This window comes from Microtus pennsylvanicus, chromosome 14 (assembly GCF_037038515.1).
Source record: "Microtus pennsylvanicus isolate mMicPen1 chromosome 14, mMicPen1.hap1, whole genome shotgun sequence".
Lineage (NCBI taxonomy): Eukaryota > Metazoa > Chordata > Mammalia > Rodentia > Cricetidae > Microtus > Microtus pennsylvanicus.
In genome coordinates, this window is record NC_134592.1 from 55,519,589 (window position 1) to 55,535,506 (window position 15,918).

The 15,918-nt window shown below is 41.3% G+C and overlaps 1 protein-coding gene across 1 annotated transcript in view; it reads right to left on the reverse strand.

Annotated features, from left to right (window-relative positions):
• Positions 1-2,179: 2,179 nt before the first annotated feature.
• The window catches only part of Brms1l (BRMS1 like transcriptional repressor), a 37,277-nt gene continuing 23,538 nt past the window's right edge, over positions 2,180-15,918 (reverse strand). Inside the window, exons 5-10 of the mRNA XM_075947655.1 lie at positions 13,710-13,806; positions 12,744-12,827; positions 12,270-12,334; positions 11,183-11,222; positions 6,757-6,883; positions 2,180-3,743 (exon numbers count right to left, since the gene is read on the reverse strand). Of these exons, the coding sequence (XP_075803770.1) occupies positions 3,626-3,743; positions 6,757-6,883; positions 11,183-11,222; positions 12,270-12,334; positions 12,744-12,827; positions 13,710-13,806 (531 nt within the window). The 3' untranslated portion in view covers positions 2,180-3,625. The remainder of the gene's footprint in view (positions 3,744-6,756; positions 6,884-11,182; positions 11,223-12,269; positions 12,335-12,743; positions 12,828-13,709; positions 13,807-15,918) is intronic.

Below are 15,918 nucleotides of genomic sequence, written 5' to 3' on the forward strand. Positions count from 1 at the left end.
CAGGAGGCAGAAGCAGGTGGATCTCCGAGAGTTCAAGGCCATCCTGCTCTACAAAGTGGTCCAGGCTAGGACTATATAATAAGATCCTATCTCAAAACAAACAAAACTGCTAGGGTTAGGGTTCATGGATAATTTCAAAGGCTCGAGGTACTTGAGTAAAATGACCCACTAACACACTTACATTACTTAATGAAATCTGACTTCCATGTGCAATCACGTGGGCTCCTATAGACGCCGGCTGCAAAGCCCTTCAGTAACAAACGAAGTAGAATATTTCTCAACATCCCTGCAGAGAAGGTTAAGCCTCTGACTAATGATTCTTCCTCACAGTTGAACACGATTTACAACCTTTAGTAAAAAAGGTTACCAAGCCAGAACGATGGCAATCCTCTCTTCAGAGGACTACAGCTACCTTCCAGCAAGGTCACCCACCTGAGCCTATTTTAGCAACAAAAAGACAGAAAAGAAAAGAAGACTCAAAAGATACAGCTTGCTTTTAATCAAATGTGTCTTGAAAGAGAACATAAGCTTCAATTTTTGGGGAAAAGAATTTATACACTTACAAATTTTAGCTTTCTGTGGCAGAACATACACATATTTTTCTGAAAGCTAAGCTATTTGAGCCTGTTTCAAAACGTTCATGGCATTGACCTTTCATGTTTGGAGAAAAATATAAGGTCAAAAACTCCCAACATAGGACAAATATGTAGTTAGAATTCTGACATTTTATTCATTTTTGTTTTGAACATGCAAAAATTAATGAATTTCAGGTTCTACATTAAATACAAACAACACATGAAAGACATTCAAATGACGATTTTTTTTAATCGCTGGATACCCATTAGTCACAGGTTCCACCCTGTTCCAATAAATTGGTCAGAGTAATAAAATACATGGTCTAAAAAGTACGTAGAAGGGGACTGGAGGAGATGAACTGGTGTTTAAGAGCATTTGCTGCTCTTCCAGAGAACCCAAGCTTGGTTCCCAGCTCTCTCATCTGGTGGCTCACAAATGCCTACAACTCCAGCTCCAAGAGACCCAATGTTCTAATGACTAGCGCCCATACACATGTGAGATCCTACTCACACAGACACACAAGCACACACACAAATGAGTGTTACCAAAAATAAATCTTGGGGCTGGAGAGATGGCTCAGAGGTTAAGAGCATTGCCTGCTCTTCCAAAGGTCCTGAGTTCAATTCCCAGCAACCACATGGTGGCTCACAACCATCTGTAATGAGGTCTGGTGCCCTCTTCTGGCCTGCAGGCACACACAGACAGAATATTGTATACATAATTAATAAATAAATAAATAAATCTTAAAAATAAAGTGGGAAGCTATGGAGGGCAAGATGCTGGCCCACAGTAACAATGGGGACTTCCCACAGGTCACCCACATTGCACCAGCCATGGTCCCTGCAGCTCCATGAAGACAAGAGACATGCCTCCTCTCTGCCTCTGAACTTCCCAGTGCTTTTTCATATTTTACATCTCTGAATTTTCACTAGCTTACATTCCAATTTGGCAAGACTGTAACAATCCTAGCTAATGTACTCGTTCACCCCTTATTCAATCCCTTTCCTTAGGAGACACGCGTTTTCGGTCCACTTCGTCTTAGATAATGGTTGGGGTCTTTTGTATTAAGTGTGAGATGGCAGGGCAAGGTGAGCTTGATGTGAACAAGGAGCTGTGGTAGGAAAGTCCAGAAACTGCCAGCAGGAACTGATGATAAACACGCAGCGGCAGCAGCTGGCCCATCTCATGGCAGGGTTCCCAATGATCTCTAATAACTAACAGACTAATGGGAAACTGCCTGCAACAAGCTATCTCATGGTGCTCATATCGCTGACCAGCATGTGCTTGCCACAATCTTAATATGATACAAAAATTCAAGTTTTCACAGTAAGCATGAGAAACAAGTCTTTATTTTTTTTCTGGTTAGAATTTCAAAATACAGAGTATACTTGCTAAGGTATAACACAGCTGTGTGCATATTTTAGTTAAGTATAACTTAGGCCCTGATACCTGCGCATGTCCCGCAGAGGTGCTAGTGTGGCTAGCCAAGTGCAAGCCCCTCCACACCGCTGTGGAGCTACCGATGACAATGGGCTCAAATCTGCCCAGAAGTGGACAGGGTAGAAACAGCTAAGCATAAGTGAATAACACACAGTACCACAAATGACACTCAAACACTTCTTTTTATTACATACTAAATTTAAAAATACAAATCTCATTAAAAATGTTTATCAAACATCATATATATTTATATATATATAAGTACTGTCAAATGCTCCTGGATTGCGACAGTAAGTCCAGCTGCTAAGGTTGATGAGAAACAGAACAGAGCAGCACAACGCTGCTGATACTAATTTCAAAAGTCGAACGGTTACATTTGGCAACTGTGAAGTGGTGACCTGCACAGGATACCTGCAGAGGTAAACTCATAAGGAACTAACGGAATCATGCAGAGACTCCTTGGCTGAGTGTGAGCAAGTGAATCTTCCTCGTCCTCCTAAATACCACGGTAACAGAAATTAAAGTGCATGAGACCACCAGAACACTTGGTTTGGTGGCACCCTAAACACATACTATAGCCAACTGTGCTGCCAAGTTGCAGGCTTCAGTGTTCTACCTGGTTCCAGAGGCTTTGGGAGTTAATTATGAATGTGGCTAAGGGAAGGGAGGCCAACATTTTCTAAATTGCACCAAATGGCCTTAAAATGTAAAAACATGTAATATTTTAAAAATGCTAATGGGGAGAGCTAGATTCAAAGGAAGTGTTCACATCTATCCTAGCAATAAAATTAGAATAAGGATCTAGCTTTGCCTCCGGAAAAAGCTTACTAAAATCTTCAGAAGGTCAGCCATGTGCAGAGAGCACCGCAATACTGCCAGCCGCTGCTCCCGCAGACACTTCATTACCAACACCAGGGGGCACCTGCCCTCCAAAAGCTCACAATAAACACAGCAGCAGCGTGGTAGCACATGACACAGTGCTACCAATACACCTCTAATATGATCTGGAAAAGAGGCCACCATCAGGAGGCAGACGAGAAGGAGATCCAGTCTGTACTTCTCAGACCCAACAGTTCAACATGGAGTAAAACACTGGACGGCTGGGCCGCCGGTTCTATGTAAGCTGATGATGCCATATATACATAATCACAGACATATGTATAAATTTCAATTGATTTAAACTAATGCGCTAATACAAATCATGTATAGGAAATATTTTCTCGGTCTTATTTACAAACACAACGAGTGACGAAGGCAAGGCGTGGAGACTTTACAACTGCAGCTTAGCTGTAGTTTGTAGTGCACTAAAAGATGAGACACGCACATAATTAAAACACAAAATGAAACAAAACTGAGGGAAAATACATACCAAAAATACCTGCTGGCCACAGGACCTAAGAGGCAAATAAATGTGATGGTCATGATTAAATCTTTTCGCTATTTTCCTTAATGACTTACCAATATGGGCCTACTTAGAGTTCTACCTAAAAGACACATTCTCTCATGACTCGATGAAGACATTCAGCTGCTGAATACATTTTCTTGGCTCCCATGGCACATTACACTTGGTAACACTAATAAGGTAGATTTGGATACACTTAAATTGTGATTACGAATGTTTAATTGAGTATTTTCCTTTCTGTAGCTGTGAAATGTAAAGCTTAGATTTGCTTCCATCAGGCCTCTTAAACCAAACTTCATCATGGTTAATTGTTGTAATTACAGCACTAAAAAAGAAAAAAAAGTGAATGAATTACAATGTGGTTCATTTCATTTCACTTATTTTATTATTATGGGGGTTTATTTCTCTCTTTTTTTTTTTTAGACATGCCATAGAAAGCCCAGGCTGGCCTTGAGCTTGCGTTTCTTCTGCCTCCTCTGGGCTTTACTAATCTCATTAGATTACTAGATTAACAAGGTTCCATACTTTACAAGCTCAGGAGGTTCAGGTATAAAACTGACGTTTACACAGACACTGCGCTGTCAGCAGGGCATGGAGTAGAAAATATCACGATAACCATCAACAACTTACCTTCTAAATGAAATCGATAAACTCTTCCTATTAGACCTAAGCCATGCAGTATGTAACATTTTGATCAACAACAGATTGTATAGACAACAGTGGCTCTAGGAGCTAAAACTGAGGCTAAAGGTTCATGGTTAGGCTGCAATGTCAAACATCACAGCACAATGCGTTCTTCGTGTGTGTGCTGACACTGTTGCACAGAAACCTACTGTGCTGTCAATCACACGAAAGCAGAGCCTGACACTTGGCAAAGATGGTTCACTTTGCTACCTGCCTAGGTACTGACGACATCAACATTTTTCCCAGCTGAAGACTGACACCTGGACCTTGTGTAGGGTTGCCAGGCTCCCAACCACCGAGCTACATCCCCAGCCCTATGTTGTATTAGAGTCTTTTGTTATAATTTTAGCATATATGTTTTTCCAATTATTTTTTAAAATAAAATAAGAAGTATTGCTGTAAAACATCTTACAACTCTTGGTAGCACCAAGTGGCTGCATTATGTGACCAGCCTATACTACGTAGGTGTGTAAGTGAGCTCTATGGTGCTGAAAAGCCCTGTGGCACATATCCCCTCATTGAGTGAGTTACTGGCTGTTCTAAAACACATCATTCCTTCCCCATCCACACTTCATCTTATTCCGTAGCATTAGGGCCTCTTCTACATCAACAGGGAGTCTTTTAAATACTAATCTGTCAATTCCCAGTGTTAGATCACCTGTTGGACTGATTCTCTTCTCAACACTGCCAATCTTCACATAGAAAGATACTCAAGATCTACCTCAAAAGATTTATCACTTTCACTGCTATCTCTTTTTAATCACTTTAATGCTAAGTAGTAGCAAAATGTCTCAAAACCAATAAAACAAGAGAATCCTGGGGCATCAAATGAAATTGGTATTATGATAAACAAACTTCTATGAAAAAAGCTGTTATGCATATTCTTGAAATCCAAAAATTTACATATGAAATCATAATCCAATTATGATTATTTCAAAATAAGAAATCACACTAAACTCAAATGTTCTTATGTAGAAAAGACTGTTTCTTACTTAGAAAGATGATACTTTGGGAATTTAACCCTAAAGGATGAAAGCAATAACTCATCAATATTTTCAAAAAGACCACAGCAAGATAACTTATAAGCTGCATGAATAATTAATATAAACATTAAATATAAATTAACTCTTAAAGACTAATTTCTAGTTTTCAAGTTATATTTTACTTACAAAGTACTCTTTTTTAATGCTTTTCTCTTTTGCTTTATGTGTGTGACTATTTTAGCTATACAAACTGTGTGCAGTGCTCGCAGAGGCCAGAAGAGGGAGCTAGAGTGAACTGACAGCTGCAGTGCTGGGAACCAAGGGTCCTCTAGGAGAGCTGCTCTCTCTCATCAGCTGAACCATCTCTCCAGCCGCACTAGGCAATTCTTAAAGTTTTCATTAATTTTCCATTTCTTTCCTGCCTTGATACTTTTTTGTCTGAAATGGAGTCTCTCCTGTATCCCCAGCTTGCCCTCCCAACTCTAAAGTAGCTAAGTGTTGGGAACACAAAGGTCCTTGTGCTCACAGATAACATCTAAGGGAACCAGGAATGTTAAACATACGGTTTTCCACCCAGAAGGCTGGGAATGGAGGTGGCTAACAGACTAGGTGATCCTTGGGTTATGTGCACAGCCAGCTCTCGCAGGCTCCCACTCACAGGACCCAGGATGGGGAATAGTCTAGATGACCTCTATGCTATCTGTATGACCAAGACCACACCAGATCCTCCCGAGGCCCTTAAGATAACATATGTAACCTATCTTTAGAACTCACCTCCACAGAAGAAGTCACATGTACTTTGAGAAGAGTTTCCATGTAATTATGACTCTTAGTGCACACACGTTTTTCCAAATGTACTGTATTTAAATATCTCAAAACTAAACTGGCAGGGTCATACTCCAAAGTTGAGCCCAGCACTGGCTACTGCATTATGATGAACTGGGTTTACTTCTTTTTTTTTTTTTTTTTTTTTTTTGGTTTTTCGAGACAGGGTTTCTCTGTGGTTTTGGAGCCTGTCCTGGAACTAGCTCTTGTAGACCAGGCTGGTCTCGAACTCACAGAGATCCGCCTGCCTCTGCCTCCCAAGTGCTGGGTTTACTTCTTGCCTCACATGAACCGTTACTCTGCTGGCCCTGCCACTGCAGAGACCCCAGCTAAGACTGCCCTTGAACTCCTGATCTTCCTGTCTCCACCTAGTGCTGAGATTACAGGCTCTCCGCCTGCCCAGGTCATGTAGTGCTGGGGACTGGAGCCAGAACTATCTGTACACTAACAAGCACTCTAAAAACTTAGCTGCATTGCCAGCTGATATGGTTTTTTAATCCAGAAAACTGAAATGGGACCAAAAGAGTGAAGAATTAATAGGCCCACCAAAATTTCTTAATAGTCTGGTTTGAAAGTCATTATATTAGGATTTTAACAACTAATATACTGTAAGAATTAACAAACAGGATCACTTCATGGATGAGCAACCCCCAACACATGCACTTTTTAATGTTGTGCTCAACTCTCACGTGAAGTCTCGTGTATGAACACTACCAACTGCACACACGATTGGATCCCGAGGAACAAATGAGACATGGCAAATATCCTACAGAGGCTGCAAATGTTCATTGACAACAGGCATAAACAGCAATTCTCAGAACACTAAAGCGACAGGAAGCTTCTTACCTTGTAGGACACTCATCTTTCTTATCAATACATATTGTTTGTCCACGTATATACCATTCGCCATCATAATACAGTCTTCCCTCTTCAGATCGAGCACTGTGCAGGTGTTTCTCCAGTTTCACGGGGGCTAAAGGGATCATTAAATAACTGTGATGTTAATAAGATACTGCCAAAACTTTACAAGACAACAGGAATCCATGTACATGTGTGTGTGTAAAAAACATCTGAAATATTCTTACATAGGAAATTCTCTGACTTTAGAGTTCACTGTCTAAGACGAACAAAGATCAGTGAGGAAGAGTCAGGAGAGTGAGCAGGCACGTGAAAGGCAAACTACCAGCACCACTTTTAAGTGCTCCTGAAAAACATGAATTGCCTTATTTCCAATTTTGAAAATTGCTTTTCAAATCTCCTTCCCTACAAGGCATATCATACTTGGAAAAAGCAAAATCTAATGTATAATGAGAGGTCCCCAGAACTTTTAATTATCGTAAGCAGAACTTCCATTTCCAACCCTGAGAAATGGTCTGGCTTTACTAGATAAACGACTGCAGGGAAAACACGCTCTCAGGGGAACGTAGTCGAAACCATACCACGCAGTAGCTGCACCTTCACATTCAGCAACCACCTCTGAGACAGTCTAGTCTTCACCGCAGCTCACCCGGGCTCCGTATGGTTATCACCATCTGGTGCTAACTCACTCGCTTACTAAAAGGAGCCTCCAAATCTTTCCTTCCCCATGTCTCTCCAAGAACCTAAAACAGTCTCTGGTATGTAGAAGGTAGTGATAAGCATATATGCATTTGTTTTTAGTGATTCATTCGTTCATTACACATCTGAGTCCATCCTATACACAGCACACTGTGCTGGGTGCTAAAGAAAAAACAAGCAAAAAGATATGTTGCCAGCCTTTGTAAAGCATACACTCCAGTCAAGAGGCAGATAAACAAGGCAATTAATTTAAAAGTACCAATGGGGCCAGTGTGATGGCTCAGCAGGTAAACATACATGCTATGCAAGCCTGATAATCTGAGTTTGGTGTTTGATTCCCAAAACCCCCAGTGGAAGGAAGGAACCAACTCCTAAAGTTGTCCTCTGATCTCCACATGTGTGCATGGAATGCATGTAGTCACACATGTGTGCATGGAATGCATGTAGTCACACGTGTACATGGAATGCATGTAGTCACACGTGTGCATGGAATGCATGTAGTCGCACATGTGTGCATGGAATGCATGTAGTCGCACATGTGTGCATGGAATGCATGTAGTCGCACACGTGTGCATGGAATGCATGTAGTCGCACACGTGTGCATGGAATGCATGTAGTCGCACACGTGTGCATGGAATGCATGTAGTCACACACGTGTGCATGGAATGCATGTAGTCACACACGTGTGCATGGAATGCATGTAGTCACACACGTGTGCATGGAATGCATGTAGTCACACACGTGTGCATGGAATGCATGTAGTCACACGTGTGCATGGAATGCATGTAGTCACACGTGTGCATGGAATGCATGTAGTCACACGTGTGCATGGAATGCATGTAGTCACACGTGTGCACGGAATGCATGTAGTCACACGTGTGCACGGAATGCATGTAGTCACACACGTGTGCACGGAATGCATGTAGTCACACACGTGTGCACGGAATGCATGTAGTCACACACGTGTGCATGGAATGCATGTAGTCACACGTGTGCATGGAATGCATGTAGTCACACGTGTGCATGGAATGCATGTAGTCACACGCGTGCATGGAATGCATGTAGTCACACGCGTGCATGGAATGCATGTAGTCACACGTGTGTGCATGGAATGCATGTAGTCACACGTGTGCATGGAATGCATGTAGTCACACGTGTGCATGGAATGCATGTAGTCACACGTGTGTGCATGGAATGCATGTAGTCACACGTGTGTGCATGGAATGCATGTAGTCACACGTGTGCATGGAATGCATGTAGTCACACACGTGTGCATGGAATGCATGTAGTCACACACGTGTGCATGGAATGCATGTAGTCACACGTGTGCATGGAATGCATGTAGTCACACGTGTGCATGGAATGCATGTAGTCACACGTGTGCATGGAATGCATGTAGTCACACACGTGTGCATGGAATGCATGTAGTCACACACGTGTGCATGGAATGCATGTAGTCACACACGTGTGCATGGAATGCATGTAGTCACACGTGTGCATGGAATGCATGTAGTCACACGTGTGCATGGAATGCATGTAGTCACACACGTGTGCATGGAATGCATGTAGTCACACACGTGTGCATGGAATGCATGTAGTCACACGTGTGCATGGAATGCATGTAGTCACACGTGTGCATGGAATGCATGTAGTCGCACACGTGTGCATGGAATGCATGTAGTCACACACGTGTGCATGGAATGCATGTAGTCACACGTGTGTGCATGGAATGCATGTAGTCACACGTGTGCATGGAATGCATGTAGTCACACGTGTGTGCATGGAATGCATGTAGTCACACGTGTGCATGGAATGCATGTAGTCACACACGTGTGCATGGAATGCATGTAGTCACACGTGTGCATGGAATGCATGTAGTCACACATGCCCCAGATGCACAACAATAAATTTTCTTTAAAAAGAATTATGGAATTTATTATTCTTAAAGGTACAAATAGAGGTAAATGTTATGAATAAAAGTAGTAGAACATTAAGCTAAAGACAAGTTAGAAGAGAGCCATTCGATGGGGTGGTGGGACTCTAATCCATGAGTGGCTGGGAGACAGCTCACTTGCTACACAAGTGTGTGAAAACAAGAATCCACATAAAATCCAGGCAGGCACAGCATCCACCTATAATCCCAGAACAAGGGAGCAGAAACGGGGGCTCCCCAGAGTATTCAGGGCAGCTAGACTTGCTAGCTCTATTCAACAAGAAATCTTATATCAATAAAAATAAATGGAGAGCCATGGAGGATAAATCTCTAGCCTCCACATATACACATACATGTCCACACAAGTGAACATGCATATCACACACACGCACACACACACACACACACACACACACACACACACACACACACACACACCAAAAAAAATCAAAGACCCAAAAATCATTCTAGAGATTCAGGCATCAGTCCTGCCAGACAAGGGTAGTACATAGGAACAATACTGCTGAAATTTATTGATATGAAATAAAGTTTAAAGGAACCATTAAAAGAAAAAAATGAAACTTTCTTAAAGATAAATACCTCTTAAAGAAACTTTTGAAATGAAGCAAGAAATTCTTTCCTCACTATTTAAAACATGTTTTTTAAAAGCTAACTTTTAAAGAATTACAAAAATGTACAAAAAAAAAGCAAAAACAGACACCAACATTCATCACAATTTTGGCAGCTGCCTCAGAGTTGAAAACATATATATATATATATATATATATATATATATATATATATATATATATATATATATATATATATGTAATGCTAACACTAGCACTCAGGAGAGAGAGGCAAATAGATCCTAATTTCCAGGCCAGTCAAGGCTATTTAGCAAAGTCCTGTCTTAAAACACAACAGGTCAATCTCACTGGTAGATAATCTCTCAGTGTTCCACTGTCAGAACTCTAATCTCTGCTCACGGGCAAAAGAACTCCTAAGAAATTTAATACACAACCCCCAGAGAGTCTGGACTCCCTGAAAACAATTCACGTAGTGATATATTATTTGTATTTTGATAAATAAATCTTTCCTGAAGACCAGAGGCAAAGCTAAAGCCACTAGAGATCAGGCAATGGTGGCATACACCTTTAAATCCCAGGATTTGAGAGTCAGATGGATCTCTGTGAGTTCAAAGCCACCCAGGGCTACAAAAGATCAACGCAGAAACAAATCCAGGTGGTGGTGGCTAGTGTTGATCTCAGTACTAGGAAGTCATACGCCTTTAATCCCAGAACTAGAAGGAATATAAAATGCGAGGAGAGAGAGGCTTAGTGGCTTAGTGTCACCCCGCCTTGGTAGAATTAAGACTTCTCTAGTGGCTTGGCTGCTTTGCTTTTCTGGGTTTTGGGTTGAACCAAATTTCTGTCTCTGGGTTTTTATTATTTGTGCTACAAATTCATGAGTTCTCAACACTTTACAAATAATGGGCCAATTAAAAACAAAAGAAACAAAAAACACACTGGGAAAATACATCTTGAATTACAGAACTAATATCAGTAGTTAAGAATGATTCAGCTTAACAAGAAAGAAGAAATGGAAGAGATACATATGAAGCTTTTACATGAAGCAGGAGACTCCTGAGTTCCTTGTAATATCAGTTAGAGTTTGCTGACTAATGGAACCAGTGATATGTAGTTCCTCAACAACACAGGGCATTTAACCACTCTGATTCAACAGCTCTCCACAGACAGGATGTCACAACTCATGACTTACGTTCTGTTTTAACTCGGTGTGGACCCAATGTAGCCATTGCCTTAGAAAAAAGAGGGAGAGAGGGGAGAAATCTGAGTTCAGACTGAAAATGCATTTTGTTATCTGTAACATATACAATTTTCTTCATTGGTTCAATAATGGAATAAAATATAAACATTAGCTGCTCTCATTTTCTTCTGGTGCTGGGGAAAGAACCCAATGCATCTGGCACACTATCTAGGCAGGCACACTAACTAGGCAGGCACACTATCTAGGCAGGCACACTATCTAGGCAGGCACACTATCTAGGCAGGCACACTATCTAGGCAGGCACACTAACTAAGCAGGCACGCTAGCCAGGCACACTAACCAGGCACACTCTCTAGGCAGGCACATTAACTAACTAGGCAGGCACGCTAGAACTGAGGGTATGCCCAGCCTCCAGACCATGTCTTAAGTCATAGAAAACACCTTCTCACATAGGCGTTATTAACAGCTGAAATCTTTTCTCTGGATAACTTATAAAAATGAAAATTTTTAATAAGGAAAACAAATCTCAAGCCAGGCCTGTTGGCACAAGCTTGTAATCCAGATCCCAAGAAGACCAAGGCAGGAGGCTCACAAGTTCAAAGTCTTTGGGGCTACAAAGTGAATTTTAGAGCAGTCTGAGCAAAATAAAAAGTAAAAATGGTAATAGAAATAAATAAAAAGTAAAAAGATGGGAAGATACACAGCTCCGTTCTTAAACAAGCATCTGAGTCCCTCTTGCCTCGATAGTTATTAATAGAATATAAGACACTTAAAGATCAATGTATTCATTTAGCAAATATTTACTGGGAACTTTCTATAGAGCAGAAACAGCAAAGCTCTGAGTCCAAATACTCTAGAGCAAACTAAACATATTCAATTCCATATTCTTTTATAAACTATTAATGGCTTTATTACAGGAAAAAATACAAATTACAAACATGTATAATTCTTAAAATATTCTACAGTCCACTGCAAAGCAAAGTATATTTACAACAATTATATTTTTATATACTGATGAACAAACTCCTTAACGGTGACTATAAGAATATACTTCTGCTGTATCATTTGTTAATCATACCTTTCTAATTGTTGTCCAGTCTTCAAGGATATCAAGATCCTGAAGCATATAAACTATATATGGACGTTGAAAGGTCAAGGTCAACTCAGCACTGAGCAAATTATACACTTTTATACCCAACGTAGTGCATGCATCTGTGATTCCAGCAATGAACATCAATGCAAGGGGATTATGGGTTCAAGGCTAGCCTGGGCTACACACAAGACCTTGTCTCAAAAACAACAAAAAGCACCTGTAAAAACTAATCACACTGTACTATAAACAGCTGTCTCCCCTCAGTCCTGTGGGCGGGACACTATCAGTTTCCAAGCTGAGGTGAGGACAGGCATTCCTCCTCTCCCCTCCCCTCTATCTCTGGCTTCAGTCATTTTGTGAGCCACTGTGTGCTTGTTAGGAAACAGGCCAGTAAGACCAGAGTGTGAAGAAGTAAGGAAGGCAGGCAGTGTGGAAACCAGACAGCGTGGGAAAGGATATCTGAAACAACAACGGGCTTCTTTTTGTCGGGGCTGAAAGGGTCCTTCCTCTTCTTCCGTGACTGAAGCTCATCATTCCACAGCTCTGCAAGCAAATCACAACAACAGCTGACTTCCGGGGCCACAGGAAGAAAGCGCAGTACAGAATTTCACGTTTACTGCTTACTTACATACAAAGCTCCAAGGACACTATACAGAGGGAGTTTGTTTTCAGTTATTATTTATTTATTTACTCATTATGTGTGTGTTGTGTGTTCGCACACTTGCACACCACAGCACACATGTGGAGGTCAGAGGGAACCTGTGAGAGTGGGTTCTCTCTTTCTACCACATGGGTGCTGGGGACCAAACTCAGTTTGCCAGCCTTGGGGGCAAGCTCCTTCACCCACTGAGCCATCTCGCCAGCCCTTAGGTGGCCATTCTTTTTCAGACAAGGACATCCATTTAGAAAAAACTAAGCAACTGTCCACAGACACCCAACTCACAAACAAGAAAACTCCCTCACTGATCTCATCAAATTTCCCCAACTATAGCAGAGAAGCAAAATGCAAACCATAAAGACAATACATACTCAAGAACTGTGGGCCAACCTAGTAAAACGTCTATTAGTGTGCAAGAGAAAACTTCTCTACTGCCGTCCTGAAGTGGACACATTTCATATTGACCTGATCTAATCATCAGGGTAGTGTTTCCTTTCTCCAAGGCAAAAACCTGTCACCCTGTAACATCTGTCCACTCGCCTGGAAGAACACGGAGCTGTCTTCCAGCCTGGTCGATGGCAGCTCCTGTCATACTTCTGTCCCTTTTCCTATGCTGTACTTTGTACATCTTCCTAGACAGCCTCAACCTGATCATTCTTTAGAAGGCTCCTCCCCTGCTCCCTGTGGCTGGGACACTGTATTCACACAGACAGCATTAACAAGACTGAGGCTGTAGGGGACACCATCACACCGCCCGCGGCCCTGACCTGAGGTAATGTCGATGCTGTGCCTGTCCTCCTCAAGCCTTCTTATCTTCTCCTCAAGCTCACTCTGGACTGTATCATATAACAAAAGCTTTTCACTCTGGAAAGAAACATGATACTCAAGTGAAGAGAAAGAACATACCAGTTCATCTTAACTAACAATGCCAAATTGCATGGTGGTTGTGTTTGCTTTTTCGTTTTCTCTCATTTTTACCCTTGCAGTTCTGAGGACTGAAGCGAGGGGGTGTGTGCTAGGTCAGTGCTCTGCCACTGAGCTACGTCCTCAGTCCCACAACTGAAAACTTTTAAAGAAGAAATGTGCAATATGTAAAATAAAGCAGGGAACAATTATAAAAAGATTTAACTAAGTACAGTAACATCCTGTTTAAGAATGTCTTAATTGGAGCCAGAGAGATGGCTCAAAACACTTGCTGCTCTTGCAGAGGACCTGGGTTAGTTCCCAGCACCTATGTGCTGGCTCACAACCGTCTGTAACTCTAGTTCCAGGGGATTTGATGCCTTCTTCTGACTTCCATGGGCATGCACACACACATACGCACGAGTTAAAAAAAAACTTTTCAAAATTAAATAAAATAGATACTGAATTTTTATTATCTACATCATATAAAACACAGCAATATACTACAAAGAATAATATTTAGATAAACATTACAGTCATTTAAAGTAATTCAATAAAATAATACATTTCAGCTAGAATATATATAAGCAATAGACTGACTAAGAGAAAACTGACATGTTAATTGAATTATAAAATTATAGATTAATTACACCATACTTACTAAAACAACAGGGTGGGGGTAGAAATACAGCCTAGTGGAACAACACTTATCTAGCATATTAAAAGCTCTATGTTCAAACCTTAGCACCACACACAAAAAATAAAAACATGAATAAAATAGACAAGGAAAACAAAACAAATAAATAAACAAACCAGCAGATAGACAATAACAGAAAGCACTGGGACTAGAGAGATGGCTCCATGATTAAGGCACTGGCTGCTCTTCCGGAGAACCCGTGCTCCACCCCCAGCACCCACACTTGTCTGGAACTCCACTTCGGGGATCCAGGACCTTTTTCTTGCCTCCTCAGGCACCAGGCATGCAGGTAGCACGCATACAGGCAAAATATTCATATGCACAAAAATAAATGTATAATTTAAGAAATAGTAAAATAAATAAAACAAAAACACTGTTTTACCAGATCAGGTTCTAAAAACACTGTTTTAGAACCCAGGCTACAAGGTCCAGTTCATTGATTTTAATTGCGCGCCACTGTAGCTCTTTTTATAAAAGCCACAAAATGGACATAAATATACTACAAAGGCCTTTTCATAACAGCTTATGAGGCAAGGCATGGTAAAGAAGGTCTATAATTGCAGTTTCATGGATGGCAGAGGCAGTAGGATCCCAAGCTCAAGGGCTATCTGAACTCCAGACTGAACTCAAGATCAGCATGGGCAACTTAGTAAGATTCTATCACAAACTAAAAGTAAAAGACGGCTGTAGGACAGTGGTAGGTACTTGCCCAGCATGTACAAGGCCCTAGGTTCAATCCCAAGTACAAAGGTGAAGAGGGGACAAACCTCTAACAGAATCAAAACCCACCCCCACAAGATTAGCTCAAAATACTGTCTTATGAAATCTACTATAATAGGACTTCTGGTGGGGAAGGTGGGGAAGCCACACTACTGTAGTAGCATGCCCATATGTCAATCATGAACTGTGCACATACCTGAAGATTATTCTGTATGATAGGGAAAAGACAGGAGTTAAAGAGACAGCAGCTTATCTACGGCCACACTGGCTGAACTTGCCATGCTAATAGGAATTCAGAGGCTGAGGTGTGCTTAGTATCCAGATGGGAGAGTGAAAGCTAAAGCGGAATAAATGTCATGAAAAACCACAGCAGCAGATGCTGGAAAGAGGGCAAGAGAGGGTGGTGGAATGGATAAAGAAAGACCACATGGAACAAATATATGAAAACATAACGAAACCTCTTGTATTGTACATTAAAATATTTAATAAGACACTAAATATCAGAGCTGGAGATATGGCATAGTCAGTAAAGTGCTTGTCACATAAGGACAGGGACCGCAGAAGGATCCCCAGCCTCCACTTAAAAAGCCAGGTTTAGTAGTTCACTCCTTGTGGTAATGTGAATGGAGTTGGCCCCCATAGGCTCATTGGGAGTG